Below are 21,858 nucleotides of genomic sequence, written 5' to 3'. Positions count from 1 at the left end.
AAACGGCCACGCTAAGTCTATCTCGTTGGACGTGCCTGGGTTGGGCAATATTTGTGGAGCTCCACAACTTTACTATAGATACCTGAACGTTTGAAGCTATATTTAAATAGTTAATTTATCTCGACTAATTATTCAGATAGGACGAACGATAAATAGTACTGTAACTTTAGATAAACCCTAACAACGTACACAATATTTCAGTCCTGAAGAACGCTTGGGTTTTTTTCTTTAAAACTTAGTCCAAGTTAGCTGGGACACCCTGTATAGACGAACGACTATTATATATGTTGTCGGGATTGGCGGTGCCCGGCTTGCTGTGTACTTCTTACGGCTGTTTGATGACGGCACCCTTTTTTTCTTGCCATCGCTGGGATTTCTGTACCATCTGCGAGTACAGACACTAACACACGCCTCCGGCTTTTCTCATAATGGGGCTTTTAAGGTTTTCGCTTCAAAGTATGAATTTTTTCCTATGCTCTTCTTGGTATGAAAGACTGCTGGCTCTTCTCGTGAATAATACCTAACGAGCCAGTGAACTGTTTCGCTCTTTCTCATGTATAGTGTATATTCTGCTCACAGAACCAGGCCGACAGCGTTCCTGGCTGACCATGTCGACGGCAGAGCGGCAACTGCAGTCAGGGTTATGGGTGGTGCTGCGCAGGCGCTCATGTCCATTGCTCGAGCTGATGGCCCTCTGCCGCATGGTTATGGACGACGACCAGCTGGCCCCGTACCTTGCTCCTGGCGCCGAAGGCACGTTTCGCCGCTTCGTGCGCAAAAGGCCCGCCTACTTTCACTACAACGCCAAACGGGACACGGTTGCCGTGGCCCACAAGTCGCCACGCACAGCCGCGGAAAAATGGCTGGTCAGGTACGTGGTACTGCAGATCCAGGCGTCGGACGGCTGCCTTGAGACAGGGAGCGAGACCTTTGCCAAATACCAGTCTGCTCCCCCAAAGTGCATGGTGGTCCACTTAAACGACGTGTACGGCGGAAGCGTGGAGCTCTTCTTGAAGACGCACCCGGTGTTGTGTTTCTACCCCCCCCCCCCCCCTTAACTCTCTTTGTGTGTTCCCGTCACACCTGTGTCCACTCGGACCACGTGGGCCCGATCAGGCAGCTACCGTGAACAATCACCAAGGTCGACAACCTCGCGACGACCATGGGAAGTTGGATGCTTGGAATGCCCCTCCGAGCCTCAGCGGATTAGTGTGGCAGGAATGCCAGGGGCCATTGTCAGCCAAAACCCCAGCGAAATTCCTTGAACGGAGTGCAGCGGCGACGAAGGCAGGCGAGGCCCAGGAGCTATTGTCCGAGCAACCACCGTGAATGCGGAGGCGACCTGGCGGCGCCGTCACGCTGGCGGATAATTGAAGAATTCTGTGTCCCCGACTCGCGTTCTGGGCAATCGGCGGGGAGGCAAGTTCATTCCCCTGCTGAAAGACTTCAGGAGATTCCTTTCCCGCGGGGCTGGATGAGTCAGCAATCTCCCCCTCTCTTCGACCCAGCTGCGACAGAGTGGATAAGCTCGCACCTGCCCAGCCGTGGGCGGTAACAAGAAGGTCCCCTTCGGTCCATCCGATTGGACAGTGCTCGTCGACCATTTTTCCCCAGCCACGGATCTGGGGAAACCGGACGATATTTAACTCGGCCGTGAGTGTGGCCGAGAGAAGCCTGCTAGCTCCAGTCGACTACGGTTGACGAAGACGTTCCCCTTCAGCTGAGAGCCATTCTCAGTCCTGCTCTATGTAAATAATGTAAATATGTGAATACAGTTTTTTCCTTCTCTTCCCCTACTCCCCGTCTCCGGCCCACGTTCCTTCCTCCTTCGGCATTGCGGCGGTGCTCCTGGACCCGATGCCTGGTGGGACGCGCTTCTAGCATCGACAAATATATCAACTGGTGGCAGCGGTGGGACCTTCCACGCTTGGTCCTGGCTTCAGCAGTGGTGAGCGCTTGACTTTCTTTAAGAATCTGCCAGGCTTGATAACTCTGGAAATTTATCACTTCCTGTAGATTGTTTTTCTGCACGTGCTCGCTTATGCATTTCACGTAGCAGCTTGTATTGAAAGTCCTCGTTCGGAAGTTGCCATGGATTTGAGCAAGCTAAAGAAGCCAGAGTTGATGTTGCTGTGTGAAAAGCTGGGTATTGAGGCCAGGAAGAGTCACAGAAAGCCGCAGCTGATTGAGGCTATTAAGGAATGTGGTGCTAAGGAGGAGGGAGACAAAATTTGGGAGACCTGGGAAGTCATTCAGGAGGGAATCAGGAACGCTAAGGAGGAGGCCGACAGGGTTCAAAAGGAACGCAAGGAGAAGGCCGTCAGGGTTGAAGAAGAACGCAAGGAGGAGGCCGTCAGAGTTGAAAAAGAACGCCTTTACCGCAAGGAAGCCGCTAAAAAGGAGGCCGACAGGGTTGAAAAAGAGCGCAAAGAGAAGGTCGAGAGGGTTGAAAAAGAATGGCAGGAGCAATGCCGTAAGAGACGCGCTGAGCTCGAGGAACTACGTAAACGAGAGCAGCAGGAGCTCATACGTACGACTCAATTTCTCAGACGGCGAAGGGCCCGAGATCGGTTGAGGACTTTTCAGAGAGGCGAGAGCTTCAGAACTTTCCTCGCGAATTTTGAACAGATATGTACGGAGGAGGAGCTAGATCAGGGCGAATGGTCAATGACGTTGCTGGCCATCCTTCCTTGCGATGTCAGCGCCGTATTAGCGCGACTGTCCGATGAGGATGCCAGCAACTACGACAAAGCAAAAAGTGCCCTCTTCCGATACTTCGGAATTCGTGTACAGACCGAGTCTAAAAGCCGAAGTGATAGCAGCGGGCAGCGCTCCCATCAGTGCGTCAGTGACCAGCCAAAGAGCCTCGCTTGGTCGGCTACACACAACGTAGTTGCTCAGGAGAACAGTGACAGTCGGGAAGTTGACGCGATCATCTGCGGCACAGAGCGTCGTTGTCCGTCACCTGACAGCGACTGTGGCGCTCCAAGCAAGAGCGCAGCGTTAGCTGAAAAGCGGGATGCCGCAGAAATTGCCCTTTCAACCCAGAAAGACTTAGGCGCAGCGCAAAAATGTCGTCCTCCAGAAAGCAGTCGCGCGCTGAACGCGATAGATGAAAGTTCTACTGTAAGCGAGGAATGCGCCTCATCGCTGCTTGGAAACAAAGATCAGTTCAGCGATAAGGGAACGACAGCCGCTCGCGACCGAACACCCGAAAACGAGTTATGCGTCAATGAAAACTGCGTGTCTTTGCCAATTGCCTGCGTCGCGATCGAGAGCCCGCTCGAGGTGCGTCTGACCGAGGCAGCCGTCTCCCAAAACCTGCCTAAGCAGCATCCCTCGATTTTCTCAAATCGCTTGGATATGCTGCCTAAAGAAAAAGGCCTTTGTTTTGGAGATAACGCTGCGCAGGTCCTTACCATTTCGAAGGCTCGTGAGATCGCAGCGCCAGCAGAGCACACAGTTGAACAGGGCAAACCTGAACCCGTAGGCCTGATAAATTCTCACGGTGATGAGCTAGAGCAGGCTTTATTGCAAACTGTCGACGAGACGAACGCAGGCGACTTAACCCGTGACGGCTCCGCGCTACCTAATGACGAGCCAGCCCAGGACTTACTCACTTGTAGCACAAGGGTAAAGAGTACCGACAGTGGTGCAGGCTATAGTGAGTCTTCCGAAGCAGGCGCAAGTGATGAGCTGGGGCTAGGTGAGGAACTGATTACGAATCTAGTGTTGCCTCACTCAGATGGCTTTCTCGAACTCCTTCGTGTGGACAGGGAAACGTTCACCGCTGAGCAAGAGAAAGACCAATCTCTACGCAACTTGAGTCCCCAAAGTGACATAGGTGTGTCACGGAAGAACATACCTTTCCAGCTCCGTTCTGGCCTGCTGTACCGCCAGTATAAGGATAGGAAAGGTATCGAACACGACCAACTTACTGCCCGCGTCGCGATCGAGAGCCCCCTCGAGCTGCGTCTGACCAAGGCAGCCGTCTCCCAAAACCTGCCTTTGCAGTATCCCTCGATTTTCTCAAATCGCTTGGATATGCTGCCCAAAGAAAAAGGCCTTTGTTTTGGAGATGATGCTGCGCAGGTCCTTACCATTTCGAAGGCTCCAGACTTCGCAGCGCCAGCAGAGCACGCGGGTGACGAGGGCAAACATGACCCAGTAAGCCTGATAAATTCTCACGGTGGTGAGCTAGAACAGGCAATTTTACAAACTGATCATGAGGCGAACGCCAGCGACTTTACCTGTAATGGTTCAGCGATTGCTAGTGACGCGCCACGCAAACCACCTGCGAAGGTTTCCCCGGAGCGGCAGCGCACAGAGGTGGCCAAACGGGAAGAGTTAATTAAGGGGAAAGTGCGGCCCTTGTTGAATGCTCGACTGAAATCCAAACCGCGTAGCCGCCCCAATTTGGCGCCTCGGTGCTCAAGAGTTCGCACCCGCCCCGTGGGAACACAAGCCAAGAGAACGCAACGCGCGAACCCAATCCGAGAGAGACGGATACGCTGGCACGGCATTCGCACTCGTTCGCTCCCTTCTCGCATTCTGCTTTCTGAGCGTCAGCTAAACTTCAGAACCGCGAGACTTGGACGAAGAACAGTTAAGGGTCCCAAGCTGAAATTCCTAGCCTTGTGTCCTGTTGCACCTGCTAGAGCAGCTATCGGACCGCGGCCGCGCAGGGGGCGGCTGAAAAATAGGAAGCAGTAAATTCCTCTGATCGCAACGCTGTTTGCAGACGGATTCGAGGAATAATCCCGTCTTGAGTTGAATGCTTGTCTCTTTTGTTCATTTAACTCTCCTGTACAGAAATGCAAGCTGGAATTCCTAGCATTATGCAATGTCTCATCTGCTAAAGCAGCTGTCGGACCGCGGCCGCGCAAGGGGCGGATATGACGCATAATCTCATATTGAGTTTCATGCTTGTTTTTTGTTCTTTTGTTCATTACACTCTCCTATACAAAAATGAGAGCGAAATTTTGGAGCTTGGCATTGCGGGGCGTTTCAGAAAATTGCGAGGTAATGACAACGCTGATGGCCTCAGCCGAAGCTTTCCCGTGTAATGCCCTTTCCTGACTCCACGGACGTTAATCCGCTATGCAAATTTGTATTTTGTTTTTTTTTGCTTTAGCGGGAATCATTTTTGTCTGTTTTGTATGTGTGTTCAGCAGCTCCACCTTCCCTTTGTGCTCTCACGGGCGGTGGCTTTCTGTGACATACACCGTGCTACGGCACCCCCCCCAAATTTTAGAAAATTTTCCTCCCTTTTGACTAAACAAGCTCTGGGTATTCTGGTTTGGTCAAACATGTCAACTTTCGGAGGAAGACGTAAATTTCACGCTACAGCTCATTTTCTCTAAAGAGGTTTTGTTGACCGAAAACAGCTTGGCAGTTCTTGAAGTCGGTTTGGCGCTTTCTGCTTGTTGGGCTGTGTACCTTGCTGGTTGAGACCGTTACAGTTGTCAACGAAGCAAGAAGAACTTTTGGGCCCAGCTGTGACCAAAAGCCGAACGGACACAACTCCACGTCTCTGCGCGCAGCAGCGTTGGCTGCAACCACTACGAGACCTCTTCGGGCGGCGGACGTGCTGTTGTGTTTCTACCCCCCCCCCCCCCCCTTAACTCTCTTTGTGTGTTCCCGTCACACCTGTGTCCACTCGGACCACGTGGGCCCGATCAGGCAGCTACCGTGAACAATCACCAAGGTCGACAACCTCGCGACGACCATGGGAAGTTGGATGCTTGGAATGCCCCTCCGAGCCTCAGCGGATTAGTGTGGCAGGAATGCCAGGGGCCATTGTCAGCCAAAACCCCAGCGAAATTCCTTGAACGGAGTGCAGCGGCGACGAAGGCAGGCGAGGCCCAGGAGCTATTGTCCGAGCAACCACCGTGAATGCGGAGGCGACCTGGCGGCGCCGTCACGCTGGCGGATAATTGAAGAATTCTGTGTCCCCGACTCGCGTTCTGGGCAATCGGCGGGGAGGCAAGTTCATTCCCCTGCTGAAAGACTTCAGGAGATTCCTTTCCCGCGGGGCTGGATGAGTCAGCAATCTCCCCCTCTCTTCGACCCAGCTGCGACAGAGTGGATAAGCTCGCACCTGCCCAGCCGTGGGCGGTAACAAGAAGGTCCCCTTCGGTCCATCCGATTGGACAGTGCTCGTCGACCATTTTTCCCCAGCCACGGATCTGGGGAAACCGGACGATATTTAACTCGGCCGTGAGTGTGGCCGAGAGAAGCCTGCTAGCTCCAGTCGACTACGGTTGACGAAGACGTTCCCCTTCAGCTGAGAGCCATTCTCAGTCCTGCTCTATGTAAATAATGTAAATATGTGAATACAGTTTTTTCCTTCTCTTCCCCTACTCCCCGTCTCCGGCCCACGTTCCTTCCTCCTTCGGCATTGCGGCGGTGCTCCTGGACCCGATGCCTGGTGGGACGCGCTTCTAGCATCGACAAATATATCACCGGGATGTTTCGTGGTAGACGAGAGCGGCACCGCTGCGCGTCTGACGGGCACCTTGCACGAGAGGACCATTGGGACACTTGCCAAAGAGAAGTCTCTGGTTCTTTTTTTCACTGATCTTTTTCAAAAAATTGGAGGGACGGAAGATGAGCCGTGTCGCGTGCACATGCTGAAAAATTACCGCCCGTTTATGAGGAGCGAGGAGAGAAAGCTCCTTCACAGCGAATACCACTACAGCCTGGACGTATTTTTTTTGCTCAACCCTGGTAATTTCGCGAGGACAGAAAAAGGATCAGTATTTCTGAGGGACCGCGACCCGCACTACGCGGCAGCATTATTTCTTAAACAGCAAGCTCAAAGCATCTGTACTTTGGGAAACTCCCGAGAGGTCTCTTATGTGGATCTTGCTTCAAAAGTCAGGTACTCGTCGTCACCTGTCGCTCGGTGCTTTGACGGCGTCCACCGGGTGGAAGAAAAACTGAGAGATATAGTCCAGCGACATCCCTCCATGTTCGACGTGGGCGAAGAGACGCTGTGGTTGAGAGAAGAGCGCCCGGCTTGGCCAGAGGACCAGTGGAATGAGGGCACTGAGCTCTTGGCAGTGAACTACTTCATGGAAGTCCTCAAGCACATAGATGCCACATCACCGTCGCGGGCCATATGCTTCAACTACATCGTCCGCGCAGCGACTGCTGCGCCCCCAAACTGTAAGGACTATTTGCAAGAACGATACCCCGCACTGGAGGTCATTGACTTGTTCCACTTGCACCCTGGAATCTTTGACCTGCCCTCAGTCAACCGAGTCTGCCTCAAGACTGCGGAGGAGGATTTTCCCGCAGAAGCGGCGCCTGAGGATGCCGGAATGGAGTCAAGTGGTGACAGCGCTGAAGAACAAGCTGTAGAGTATGCGGCAAAGCTGCTCAAGTTCGTCCGCGACTTGAACCCCGATCTTCTGTTCATATGTCTGGAAACGGCGCCTCTCGACGTCCGCCTTTACTGCAAAGCAACAGTGAAGGGCCGTCTGCTGTCAGTCATCGAAAATGGGAGGGCGGAACTGTCTGCACAAGAGGCTCAGTTCATGAACCGAATTGAGTGGAGTGTCCGTGAGGAGATGACGTACGCGGACTAGAGAAAACTCGTATAACATGCGACGTGTGCTGCTGAAAAGGCGGAGGAAGGTACCAAGAAGGACACAAGCATTTCTGAAACTGAAGGTCGGGAAGGTAACGCCAATACGGCCTTCGCCTCGGCTTCTCTTGCCAGGGCTAATGCCGCTCACAGTTGCTTGAAATTTGCCAGATGATGCCAAATCTGATGACGCTGTCTGAGTGAAGACTTTGACAAGTTGCAGCATTCAACTTTTCTGAACGGGGCCAGACAACAGGAATTGCTAGAGCAAGTGCGATAAACTAGGGTCACAAAGTCAGAACACTGAGGAAACCGAAGCAAGCTCAGAACAGTTTCGAGGAGGCGAGTGTCTTAGTGGTGAATGATGATGGAACTGTCAAGGTTTTTAAGGTATCTGCTTTTAAACTTGAACGGCCAAGTACGGATGAGTTAGAATGCGTGCGGGACTGTAGGGCTGTGATGACAAAATTATCAAGTATATCTGTTTCCTGTCTAGCATCTCCGCACTTCGTGGGCGAAGTGCATTTTATGCTCATATTTTGTCGTACCTTGCTGCTACAATTTTTCTTATCCTCCGTCGTTTTTTCAAAGACTAAATACGTGCGATTTAAGTTTACTCGTGAGTATAATAGTTCAAATAAAACTGCCCGTTCAATACCCCACTGCTTTCCAAGTTTTTTTTTATTGCTAACAGCGTTACCGACGGCTGGAGATCAAACGGTTCCCTGTGACAGTAGTTTTCGCGCTTCAAAAATCTGCTCCCTAATATGGCCGGCCGCATTTCATGATGTGGCGTTCATGACCGAGCAGCCACTAATACACAAATCCGCCATCCGCTGAGTGCCAAATAGTGCCGATAGACCAGCGAGACCGAAGAAATCGAATGGTTCTTCAGCACAGAAACGCATGTTTCGTTAGCAGGTATGCTGTGCATTTGGCTTTTCGCGCTTCACAAAGTAGATATGAGCCACTTTCTTGCGTTAGAATGCTGTTTATAGGTGTCCGGAAGCCTTGTATCTGCGGGAACTCAGCTTGATACGATGTATTCAGAGGAACCCCTCAAGGTGGCTTAATTACTCATTAGCAGGTACCTTTACCACACCTATACCGCTGCCTTATTTCTTCAGACTGCAAGAGCTTTAGCGCCACGGCTGCAATGAACGGGTGCCCCGCATACCGTGTTTGCCAAACGTATACACCCAAGCAGCGGGTTTTGTTTCTTAGCCGCGTAGCGGAACACTCATGGCACCAGTGTAAATCAGTGTAAAGTAAGGATAACCCTTGTCCTCACCTTTCGAGACCTTTTGGTCTTTAGGGACGCCGTAATGGCGCCACCATACGAATCAGATGCGAATCATGCGGCCTGGTTACTTTTGGCGAATACGGTACGTAAGTAGGTAGACAACATGAAACAGTATGATCAAAAAATGAACAAGGGAGGGGAAAAGGGGAAAACCTCAGGTTGCTTGAGCCAACGTTTCGACTAGGGGACTTGTCTTCGTCTGGGCAAAGCTTTCATCATTTTCAGGGATTAAATAGGGCCTTCGCTCCGAGGAGGAAGGTGCGTCATACGTTTCACGACTTCAACAATAAAGCAGTGTACTTTGTTCCTGTTTACATTGGAGAAGAAAATAAAGGCTTTAGCGTAGCAGAGACGTGCTAGTGGCGCAGATGTAGTATACATCCCAGTCATGGCTGCCGTATTTCGATTGGAGCGAAATGTGAAAACGCCCATGTGCTCTGTGAATTCAACGGACGTCAAAGAGCCTTAGCCAGTCTAAATTAATCCGGATTTTTCCACTACAGCGGGATTTTAAGCCCCACATACCGCCACATATACCGGATTACCGTACATACCTCTATGCGCGTACTGGGTGTCTGCAACAAGCAACCGGTGTACGTGTTCACTAGGACGCCTAAGCTGTGCTGAAATTGTCCCATAATGAATATCGGAAAGAAAAACGATTCCAATCCCGCCACGCACACAACACTAAACCGCACCGGAGGAGGCGGCTATATTTGCTGACGAGAGCCGTGCTGCTGGGCTCCGACAGTTCGCCTATCGTGCACTAATGCCAGCGTGTTCCACACAAGCTCCACTTAACAAGACGAGAGCTGCAAAAATTTATGTTCCACGCAAAAAAAGCTGTAGTGACCACGTTCCAGACAAAATGTGTGCAACCGAAGTTTTAGCTGGAACTAATGTGGAACCGAGATTATAAGCGTACAGCTTCTCTGCCGGCCTCCCGACAGCTGCAGGCTTCATGATGCAGAGAAGAGTTGAACCAGAGTATATTTTTCCGCGGCTGCCATCATAAATTCATAAAGTCCAGCTGATTTACGCCACGTCCTCCTTTCACTTCCTTGGAACTTCTTGTGTGAGAGCACCACCTTCCCACTGGCTGGCAGTCTCTTGTGAAAGGTATACGGAAGCATTCATATGTTCTTCACGGTAGCGGTAAGGGTAGCGACAACTCTCTGTTAATGCATGCCAAAATTCTGCTAATAACTGCAGATGCTCGTTCAGACAAAAAGGCAGACAAGTGCCCTGTAAGGACATCGACGGCTCGTCTAGAGCTTTCGATCCGCGGCCAGATTAAATGCTCTCAGCAAATGTCTCGGCGCTGCGGTGTGACGTTGTTCTTCCGTTATGGCGTGACTCGGCAGGCGTGTTATCATATCAGTAGCGGTCAGTCGGCGCACCAATACGCCTGAGGCCAGCTCGGGCCGATCTTACGCGAACCACAAAACACGGCGACGAGGAAAGTGCGCTTCTTTCACAGACGCCAAAGAAGCGAGTATTTCTTTTTGCCCCAAACAATCCGCAATGGCGCGTCCAACTCGATCGACGGCCGAGCATCCGAAGAAGTTAACTACAGCTCAGCTAACCACAGGTAAACATTATTTGAAACAGTACAGTGTTGCTAGTATGTAAATCTTTAGTCACCTGTAACTGAGGTGGGAGGATGAGATTAAGGAGTTTGCGGGGATTGTGTGGCCGCAGATTAACTGGAGAAATATGGGAGATACCTTTGTCCTGCAGTAGGCGCAGTCAGGTTGATGATGATGAAAGTTGCTTGCAAGTTGGCAACGCATTGGAATGCATAACAGACCAGCCGAGTGAGACGGCTTCTTCGCTGGAGCGGCTTGCAAAGCGGCGCTTGTATACGTACTACTGCGTTCAATGAGTAGGACAACCTGGAGCGTGGGGCTATCTGCCGTTGCTTGTTTTCCTTGTTGTAGCGGTGTCATTCTGCGAGACCAATCATATGCACTGTGTTTTAGCTCCGTAAGTGCAGGTCACCTGTCAGTATGTGGTTACCTAATTAGCTTGCCGGCTATGGCGGCTCAGTGACTTCATCCTCTGGCCGTGCTGACCCCAAGGTCGCAGTGGCCGCATATCGTCGGAGACGAAATTCAAAATCCCGCGTGTGCTGTACGGCGCCAGGCTGCGCCAAAGAACCGGTCGGAATTCGAACCCTGCACCATAGCATCCTACAGAGCCCACGTGTGGTGTAGGGACGTTAAAGGGGCTCTGAAAGGGGTTATAATAGAGTTGCGGTACGCCTGGGATGTGAAAGCACGCCGCTTCACAAATATCGTCCAGCAAGAACTTTTTTAATGTACTTTGTAGAAGCTAAGTTATCTGTAGTCAAAATTTTAATTTCAGCGTCTTGGCGCCTTTCCCTCTCAACTTGTATACCCAGCTGCGAGCGACAGAGAAGGGTGTGGGAATGAAAAAGTCGCCGGGGAAGGGCTCGCCAACTTTCGCGTATGATTGCGGGTTCTTTGCATGCGTGTGGAAGTGTTTGGCTCACGTTTTCACGACAACATAATGCAGTGACTGAGCGAGTTGATGTGCTCTCCTCGGAAGGGGTGTCAGAGCCCCTTTAAACCCCACTTGCAGCCATTAACTTGCCGGCGATTACTATTTGTGCTTTTTTCGTGAACCGTAAAATACCCATAAACACACTCACCTATGTATCCGCCCTTTGCGCTTGTTGGAAAAGCCGCAGCTGTAGTTGCTTTAGTCGTGCTGTACTTCGGCATGGAACCCGCGGTTTCGAACACTGCGAGTGTTTAAGCGCGGCTCTGCGCAGTTACCCCACGCGATTACCCCACGACGATTACCCCAGTTACCCCACGACGATTCCGTGCCCCAACAACTGCTCCGTCAGCTTCGGGTGATAAGCGAGAATGTGTCCGAGAAAAATAGGGTGCAATGCTTTGTTTCTGTCTTAATTCCCCTCAACGCAGCCGCTATCTTTTTACTTCGAGACGCTTTTTTTTTTTTTTTTCAGAGCATAACCCAGAATGCAACACCCGCTCCGCCGCAGGCACCGTCATTGTTGACGCAGCACGAATAACGGCTGCTATAATGTCTGCTATAATTCAAATGCGATAGCATTTGAATGTAGCATTTGAGTTCAAATGCGATAACATTTCAACTATAAGACGAAGGGTGGAGATGAGCTCGGCCAGCTTGAGGCCACTGGCTTTCTCGAAGTGATAGCCCCAGTGAAAACTGGGTGTGTTGAAATCCCCAATGATCACCAGGGGTTCCTTGTCAGCCAGTTTAAGTGCACGACAGAAAATTTCACTGAAAGTAACGCGCGGCTTATGCGGGGGCAATACACATTCAGTACATGTATTGACAGGTCGCGGCGCTTGAGAGGCAGAATCCTCACCGTTGTGTATTCCTGCTCAGTCTCCAGATTAAGATCGACCTGAATCGTGGTGTATGCTTTATGCACCAGGATGCAGGTCGAGGGGTCCTCCTGAAACGAGCTATGCCCAGAGAATTTAGCATCATTGCCGGGTTCTTGCAAAGCAAGAAGCGCCGGCATGTCACCGAGGCACTCCAGGTAAAACTGGAGATGTGACCGTTTTTTCCAGCCTCTGAAACCCCTGCAGTTCCATTAAATGATTTCGAATTGTTCTAATTTGTTAGCTTTCTGAGAAGGTCTGCCAGCCATACTGATGTTTTTATTATTACGGTGCTGGGTAGCCACTCGATCCGGGGGCCGGCGCAGCCCCAGCGAGGGGCTGCATCAACGCCGCGGCTATCAGGCCGGAACCGCTTTCTTCCGCTGCCTGTCGGGGAGCTATTTTACGTTTTAGCTTCGGGGAGTCGCAGCAGAGAGTATTTTTAATTTGAGAGCTGACCCAGGGTTGCACCGCCTTAAGGACAGAGTCAGTCACCTGGGCCGCAATGTCGGGAAGCATTTCAGCAAATGCGGACCTGAACATGTCCTGAAAGTACTCGCGGACCGCAATCACTGTAATTTGGTTCGGGAGCGCTGCCACCCGCTCCTCCAACTGCTCGGCTCTACGCTGCAGGGCCTCGAAGCGGCCAGCGTCAACGGGGGCCGAATCGACCACCGTGACCGCGGTTCGCCGCGAGATGCTAGTGAGGCAAGATGATACTTAGGATCCGTCATCACTATCCTCTGGCTCAGTGTTTTGCATGGGATCGGGCTGCCCGGCCTGCTTGGCTTCTAGTTCTTGAAGTTTATGGGCGAGAATTTGGTTTTGGCGCCTGAGCTTCTCTACCTGCCGCTGTAGGGCGGATTCGGTGGGGAAGGGAAGGGGGGCGGGCGGACTTGAGACTAACCCACTCAAACTGCTCACCTGAGTTTGACGTTGTACCAGGGGCGGGAAATCCCCGGCTTTGAAGACCGGCGGCCTCGTCGGGTTCCCGGACTTTACAAATTTTGGCGGCCCGGAATGGAGGCGGAACGCAAAAGGGGCCCGTGTGCTGTGCTGTTGTTGTTGTTGTGACTGAGAGAAGAATGAAAAGGAAATTGAACGGGCCTGCCTACTGGCCCGAGCCAAGCCACCACCGCTGCCACGTGCAGATAGAGGCGAATCAAAAGATCAGAGGAGAGAGAAAAAGAAAAGAAAAGACGCGCGTCGCAGCAACAACTGCGTCCGCCGGAGCGGACGCTGCTGAAAAATACAGATAAGCGGCCGAAGCCACGCAATGTCAGTGCACGTTAAAGATCCCCAACTGGTCGAAATTATCCCGAAGACCTCCACTACGGCACCTCTTTCTCTCTTTCTTCTTTCACTCCCACTTTCCTACCTTCCCTTACGGCGCGGTCCAGGTGTCCACCGAGATATGCGAGACAGATACTGCGCCATTGCCTTTCCTCCAAAACCAATTTACCAATTTTCAACTGCAGCTGCATGCACTAGCGACTGTCAGTGGCCTAAAACTTGGGAGGTTACGTCCACGGGCGCTGTCGTATAGCGTTAGCGTGATGGAGGACCTAAGGGAAACTACGTTAGCGTGGCGCAAGCACTTTTCCCCAAAGACAATTTCAGTATAACGTTCTGAAAGCGTTAAACGCGATCTGCTTTACATGGAGGCGAAATGTCCTTCTAAAATGGTCCCCACTGCCGCTAACTTGCCAAAATATAATATTTCAGTCTTCTAAGGCAATTATTCAAGAAGCGCTTATTTTCGCAAGCAAAATGACCCCGAAATTGAAATAAAGTGAAATAACAAATCTATAGCAGTGGCGCCTTCTAGTCAAGGCAATGTTAACTACAAACCGTTCGAGCAAGAATATTTTCCATCCCATAGCAACTAATGTGAAAAAAAAACTGTAAATTAAATATAAATTGTTGTTTTACATCATTTAAGTACATAAAACGCCTCGACAAAGCTCGAAATCTATTTCTGTTTCGTTCCGAACGTTTGTGTTATGTTCCGGGCAGTTGCAGATGGTAGCAGGGCAGCTTGAGGTTCGATTACGCTTCAGCGCTCCAGAATCGAGAGCGTCTCTCAGTAACTGGGCAGAATTGCAGCTTAAACTTTATCGTCGAAGCAAGGTAAAGATCCCGTTTATTATTATTATTATTAGGTTTATTAGGGTTTAACGTCCCAAAGCGACTCAGGCTAAGAAGGACGCCTTGGTGACGGGCTCGGGAAATTTCTACCACCTGGGGTGTTTTAACGTGCACTGACATCGCACAGTGCACGGGCCTGTAGAATTCCGCCTCCATCGAAATTCCGCCGCCGCGGCCGGGATCAAAAACACCAGTAGTTGCCGGTAAAAAAAATTACGAGGAACTTTAGCGGCTAAAGTGCTGAAAGGCGAAAGCCTGAGTGCTGCATTCTGCTACACGATTGTTCACTTCACATTTTGTTGGTGCATTAATTAACTGCCAATTAATGACGCTTAAGCTTCGCCTTTAGGAGTGGAACGCGACAGCGTGTTGTAGCGCTGCCACGGAGTCCATTGAACACCACCACCCGTTCGGCGCGATGCCTTGCCCTTTGAACGCAACGCTTTTTAAGGAAAGTAAATGGCGCAGTAATTCTCTGTCGTCTCGGTGGACACCTGAGCCGCACTGTACAGGAAGGGAGGAAGTGGAGTGAAAGAAGAAAGAGGGGCCGTAATGAAGAAAATGAAAATTGTATTTGAGGAAAGGAAATTACGCATTAACTGTCTCGCATATATCAGTAGCACTAGTCGAAAATTGTATTTGACGAAAGAAAGTTGCGCAGTAACTGTCTCATATTTCGGTGGACACCCGTCAAAATTCGCGCGTGGTGACATCACGACAATTTGGACCAATCTGAAACGCGTACAAATACGCCTTGCTCGTCAGTAAATTGTTTTTTGAGGAAAGGAAATGTATCTGTCTCGCATATCTCGGTGCACACCTGAACCTCGCCGTAACGGGAAGGGAGGAAGATGGGAGTGAACGAAGACACCGTATTCACTAGACGCACCTTTGTTCATTCCAAACCATCGAGCTGGCATAGCGGAGTGGTAGTGTGCTCGACTCGCACTCCGGAGACCGGGGTTCGATTCCCAAGCTCGGCCAATTTCTTACTCGGTTTTATTTATTTATCTGGCCTGACTAGAAAGGCTAATTGGACTAATTGGTTAAGTAAGCAATTAACTACACTCAAACTTACTCGGAGCATCACTATACGATCCCTTTAATCGGTTGCATGGTTAGTAGCCAAAGTACAATTGGCCCCGTTTGAAATCCGCGCACTGTGACGTTACGACCGTTTCGACCAACTGAAAAGCGTGACATTTCTTGTCGACAGCTCCTGCTTACAACGATGAGGCATTAAAGGCTTCCGCCTTAAAATGCCGACCGGAGTCGTAAGGACTGTTGTATTGGCTGAAGCGGGCTGCTTTCGCTTGGAAGGACGCCGCCATGTTTTCACGCTGAAGGCGCAAAAACCGCAACTGCCACAACGGTAACTTCTGAAAATTGCGTGCGTACGCTAACGCTATATTCCCGTTAGCGTTCTGCGCTTGCGGACTTTGGACACGCTATTCTGCTATGCACGCAATTACGCAAAGCCCGCAATGCTAAAACTCTATACTAAAACTCTTTAAATATTATCTTCCGTTTGCGCCACTACGTTGACCCGAGCAGAAGACGATGTCGCAGCCATACCTTCCGCAACGAGTGGGCGCGCTGTACGCCGCAGTAAACACATTAAAGAGGTAAAAAAAAGTATACAGACGCAAGACATATCCTCTCGGGGTCCCACTAGATACAGAGAGGGGGGAAAGGCAGGGATGTTAACCAGAAAGATTTCCGGCTGGCTACCCTGCACTGGTCCCACTAAATTGGACACAGCTCAATATGGATGGGCTATAGTCGTGGAAAGGTGTTTATTACGTAAATGTCCGATCCATTTTTCTGTTTGTTTTTTTTTTCGCGATCACCCCGTCCGATGCTTATTCCACGTGGCATTGCCGGGTGCCGCGTAGAAGAAGAGGTAGAAGCTTTCTTCTGCGACCTGCCGGCAGCTTGATTCGAGCGCTGCCCTTGTGCTGCCCGTTCTCGAGGTGCTTACGTTGCGATCATCGAGTGAGATCCTCTGCGTTGAAACAACCCTTGCATCATACAAGTAAGCTGCAGCGTGTGTATAATTTTGTCCTTTCTTTATTGCAGAACCGTGGCTGACCATGTCGACTCCAGAGCTGAAACTGCAGTGCGGGCTGTGGCAGTTGCTCGTAATACAGAAGCGCTCACCGGGCTGGCCAGTGTCGGAGGTAATGGCCACTTGCAGACCACTGGTAGACGACGAGGAGCTGGCCGCTTACGTCGCGCCGGGCGCCGAAGACCTGTTTCGCCACTTTGTGCGCGAAAGGCCATGGTACTTCTGCTATGACGCCAAGCGGGACACGGTGACCGTGGCCGAAGACTCACCAAGCGCAGCCATGGATAAGTGGCTGGTCAGATACCTGGCAGTGCGGATCCAAGCGGCTGATGGAGGCCTAGACCTAAGGAGTGAAGCGTTGGACAGACGTCTGTCTGCAGTCCCCGGCATAGCCGAACACTTGATAAACTTGTACGATGGCAGCTTGGAACTTTTCTTCAGGGCGCACTCAAGAGATTTCACGATCGAAGAAAGGGGTACTCTTGTATGGACGACGCTCTGCTTTCAAAGAAGGAACAAAGCGGCGTGCCTAAGAGAACGCAACCTAGTTCTTTTCTTTGTTGATCTTCTGCAAAAAATCGGGGCGACAAAAGACAACCCGTGTGATGTGCGCACGCTCAGAAAGTACCTCCCATTCATGAAGAGGGACGAGCGAAATGCGCTCGACGTGGGCTACCCAGACAACCTGAACGGGTTTTTTCTGCTTTACCCTTGTAATTTTATAACTGCAGAAGCCGACAACGGATGCGTATCTCTCAGAGAGTATGACCTCCAATACGGTGAAGCCTTATTTTTGAAACAGCAAGTTCGGGCTGCGCGTACTTCCATATACTCAGACAAGGTATCTCTGCCGGAGCTCACTCTCAGAGCAAAGTTCTCGTCATCACCGGTGGCTCCATGTCTCACCGCCGGCCCATCAGCGGTAGGCAGAGTGAGATGTATTGTCCAGCGACATCCTGCCATCTTTTGCGTGGACTTGCAAGCCAATGAGGTATGCTTGAGACAAGAGCAACCACCTTGGCCGGAAGGTAGATGGAATGCGGACACTGAACTCTTGGCAGTAGCCTACTTCATTGACGTCCTCCAGCACATCGATGCCACATCACCATCGCGGGCAATATGCTTCAACTACATCATCCACACGGCTAGAGCAGCGCCACCGAACTGCAGGGACTACCTGGAACGCGTATACCCCGCTCTGGAGGTTATTGAACTGTTCCACGTGCACCCTGGCATCTTTGACCTGTCCTCGGTCAACCGGGTCTGCCTCAAGGCCATGCAGGAGGCACCATCCTCGGAAGCGGCGCCTGAGGACACTGGAACGGAGTCAAATCCTGACAGCGCTGAGGACCAAGCTGTCAGGTACGTGGCAAAGCTGCTTAAGTACGCCCGCGACTTGAACCCCGAGCTTCTGGCCGTATGCGTGCAAACAGCGCCTTTAGGCGTTCGCAGTTACTGCATGGCATCAGTGGAGGGTCGTCTGCAATCTGTCATCGAAACTGGTGGGGCAGCGTTGACTGCTCAAGAGGCGCAGCTGTTGAGCCTAGTCCCGCTACATGTATGTGCGAAGACTGCGTCCCAGGCCTCGGCAAAAACAGATCAACCGGCTCCTGAGCCAGTGAAATTTGAACCCGAAAAAGAGGAGACGGGGAACTTAAACGGTGCTGAAGTTGAGAGCCAGAGGGCTTGCGGCGTTGTAGCCTCTGGCAACATGAAAGTAAAGGAGGAGGCCGTCGCAGTCTCTCTTGCCAAGCCGCTTGGCGGTCGCAAATTTTCTGTAGTGAGGGCCTTGGCAGAGTATGCCAGATCGACAACTGCTTTTGAAATGAAAATCTTTGACAAGGGGCAGCCTTCTGCCAGACATGAAACGGGTCCTCAGCCAGTGACGTGTGAGCTTGAAAAGGAAGAGGAAACTGCCAAGAACGGGAATACCACTCAAGCTGAAGCTTGCGGCCGTGTGGTCTTTGGTCGCAGGGAAACCAAGAAGGAATCCGTTGCGGCATCACTTTTCAGGGCGATTGCCGCTCACGAAGTGTCTGGTGTAAGGTCGCTGCCAGATAATGCCAAATCGATGGCTGCTGTTGGCGTGAAGATATCATCTGCGAAGCGAGAGCCGTCATCCGCTCTTTTTGTGCAAGGCCGCGCTGGAGAACAGAGACAAGGCGCTGTACTGTTCGCTGCCGTAGAGCGACTTGCGAATATGCCATCAGAGACGCTGAACAGTGAGGCCAGGTCATAGGCTAGCAACAGGAATGAAGTGAATGACAATCGTACGGGGCGAGAGCAAGCTTTGGGGAATAGCCCTCGGTAACCACTTCTGAAGGGGAATGCTTTTGAGTCGGACAACGAGCCCGGTTCGTGGGGCGAAGTGACGGACATCGTGGACGCTTGTTTGTTCTGTTCCTCTGTGCTTTGTGTTGATCTGCCTTCCACGTGTGCTCTTAAGCTATTAAATTAGCTTCTCAGAAAAGCAGCTGCCCGCATTGTTTGCATACTGGTTCATTATGTAGTCGGTTCGAACCGTAGACAATGCTGTTCCTGTGTTGAGTCTTGTGCAACATCATACTCTATAGTGCCTGCCTAATAACTACAGCTTCTGCAACGACTCCATCAATCACATATGGAAGTATGCATGCTATTGATGGGTGACAATTCTGGACCTGCCTTTTATGAACGAACCATCGATTAATCCCATGGTATCTCCAGGGAAGACTGAATGGCAGCAGTCGTAATTTGTGTGGTTCTGCGCATTCCACAAAAGTACGGGACACGTCGTGCCGCTGGTTGTGGAAAATCGGTTTTGAGGAAAGGAAATGGTGCAGTAACTGTGTCGCATATATCGGTGGACACCCGAACTGCGCCGTAAGGGAAGGGATAAAGGAGGGTGTGAAAGAAGAGGTGCCGCAGTGGAGGGCTCCCGAGTAATTTCCACCACCTGGGGATCTTTAACGTGCACTGACATCGCACAGCAAATGGGCGCCTTTTGAGTTTCGCCTTCGTCGACACGCTGACGCCGCGGTCGGGTTCGAACCCGGGAACTCTGGTTGGTTCAGAGTCTATGGGGTTTAACGTCTCAAAGCGACTCAGGCTATGAGAGACGCCGTAGTGAAGGCATCCGGAAATTTCAACCACCCGGGCTTCTTTAACGTGCACTGACATCGCACAGCAAATGGGCGCCTTTTGAGTTTCGCCTTCGTCGACACGCTGACGCCGCGGTCGGGTTCGAACCCGGGAACTCTGGTTGGTTCAGAGTCTATGGGGTTTAACGTCTCAAAGCGACTCAGGCTATGAGAGACGCCGTAGTGAAGGCATCCGGAAATTTCAACCACCCGGGCTTCTTTAACGTGCACTGACATCGCACAGCAAATGGGCGCCTTTTGAGTTTCGCCTTCGTCGACACGCTGACGCCGCGGTCGGGTTCGAACCCGGGAACTCTGGTTGGTTCAGAGTCTATGGGGTTTAACGTCTCAAAGCGACTCAGGCTATGAGAGACGCCGTAGTGAAGGCATCCGGAAATTTCAACCACCCGGGCTTCTTTAACGTGCACTGACATCGCACAGCAAATGGGCGCCTTTTGAGTTTCGCCTTCGTCGACACGCTGACGCCGCGGTCGGGTTCGAACCCGGGAACTCTGATTGGTTCAGAGTCTATGGGGTTTAACGTCTCAAAGCGACTCAGGCTATGAGAGACGCCGTAGTGAAGGCATCCGGAAATTTCAACCACCCGGGCTTCTTTAACGTGCACTGACATCGCACAGCAAATGGGCGCCTTTTGAGTTTCGCCTTCGTCGACACGCTGACGCCGCGGTCGGGTTCGAACCCGGGAACTCTGGTTGGTTCAGAGTCTATGGGGTTTAACGTCTCAAAGCGACTCAGGCTATGAGAGACGCCGTAGTGAAGGCATCCGGAAATTTCAACCACCCGGGCTTCTTTAACGTGCACTGACATCGCACAGTACATGGGCCTCTAGAATATCGCCTCCATTGAAATTCTACTGCCGTGGCCTGAATCGCAACTCTGGCTCAGTAGCCGAGCGCTCTAACCACTGAGCCACCGCGGCGGCAGGTTTAGTTTTGTCGCGAGCGCTTGAGAAGCAACGCTGGTGGAAGCCGTCGCCACATTCACATTCATTTGAGCACCTACTTTTCGTGAATTCCGTTATTTCGAGCTCACAGCATCTGCTGCGTACAGCCGCCAGAAGGTTGTGCCAGTCGGACCGATGACATACAGCGCGGGAGAGAGAGGATAAAGTGCGACACACCTCAATCTGACCGTTCGGGAACTCGCACTGAATCTATCCTGTACACCACGCCATTATCCGACAAAATTTCGTTGCGGAAAACAACCGATCGATAGCACGACCATGTCACGCTCAAGAAGGGACCAAACCATGTCTTCCAGGGGTGTGAGGCAGGTAGCAGCGTGCAGCAGAGTCAGACGGGCGCTGAATAGAGCTCTTCTGCGAGACATCTGTGATCTGCAGCCGTCTCTACCTTGATCGTTAATGGACTAGGCTTGCCAGTGACGTCAACGGTTAGCTTCCGACATCTGTTGCCAGGCGATTGTACTAACAAGTGAATCGACTGAGGCGGCAAATTTGAAGCGTGGTTGATGCAGGTGTCGAGCACGGCTGCTGGTTTATCTTTCTGAGGACTGCATCAGGGGTCTGACATCACAGGAAAATATCAACGTTTTTAATTAAACGACCCCAAATCGTCATGTTAATTTCGATCGCCATCATTTTTTTTTTAATTTGCACTGAAAATATGTCCTCATACATAAGCCATGTTATATTTTCGCTAAATCTACGACTACGTCCTGTGCTATGTGTTCTTATGTGTTATAAAATGGTTTATGTAGACGATCACCAATTAGCCCGACAACAGCTCTTGTAAAGTACAGTTATTTGCGGTGGGCGTCATGTGTACAAACATTTCACTTGGGGGAGGATTTGTGGTTCGCTCTTGGAGGTGGTGGCTGGGAGAGGCGGATCCAGTTTAACCACATGTTTCAACTTTTTTCAGCTGAAAATGGGGTTCTGCATGTTTTTTTTATGTAAAATTTCTCGCTTGGGAGGGGTATAGAGGCGGTCAATGACGAGCCTTTCAATGGGCGCTGGTGCTCTACCAATGTGGAACCATTTAGCCTTGACAGCTCTTACGATACCAATTACGACGCATTCTTAGGCTGAAAAGCGGAATTCGCTGTGATTGTGACTAATTTTGCGGATGGCATGCGATGGTTATAGCGACGACAATGCATTTTTTACTTGTTTAATTATTAGAGTCAGCGCCTGAAGCGAAAAGCAGGCGACTTAGTATGTGTTCTGTATCTGCCCATGATAA

At 51.2% G+C, this 21,858-nt stretch overlaps 2 protein-coding genes across 2 annotated transcripts; both read left to right on the top strand.

Annotated features, from left to right (window-relative positions):
* Positions 1 to 575: 575 nt before the first annotated feature.
* LOC149359043 (uncharacterized) lies at positions 576 to 7,592 on the top strand. The gene is made up of 3 exons (XM_089567606.1): positions 576 to 1,025; positions 2,714 to 2,720; positions 6,448 to 7,592. Exons 1-3 carry the CDS (start codon positions 609 to 611, stop codon positions 7,590 to 7,592), a joined length of 1,569 nt encoding a protein of 522 aa, XP_089423732.1. The 5' UTR covers positions 576 to 608.
* A 2,698-nt stretch (positions 7,593 to 10,290) lies between these two features.
* LOC149359042 (uncharacterized) lies at positions 10,291 to 18,997 on the top strand. The gene is made up of 2 exons (XM_089568973.1): positions 10,291 to 10,485; positions 16,526 to 18,997. Exons 1-2 carry the CDS (start codon positions 10,419 to 10,421, stop codon positions 18,751 to 18,753), a joined length of 2,295 nt encoding a protein of 764 aa, XP_089425099.1. The 5' UTR covers positions 10,291 to 10,418; the 3' UTR covers positions 18,754 to 18,997.
* The last annotated feature ends 2,861 nt before the right edge of the window (positions 18,998 to 21,858 follow it).

Source organism: Amblyomma mixtum, chromosome 2, assembly GCF_055824585.1.
Source record: "Amblyomma mixtum isolate Tamu chromosome 2, ASM5582458v1, whole genome shotgun sequence".
In the NCBI taxonomy this organism is placed as follows: Eukaryota; Metazoa; Arthropoda; class Arachnida; order Ixodida; family Ixodidae; genus Amblyomma; species Amblyomma mixtum.
Note: the sequence above shows the minus strand (reverse complement) of the source record. Positions and strands in the feature narration are given on the sequence as shown.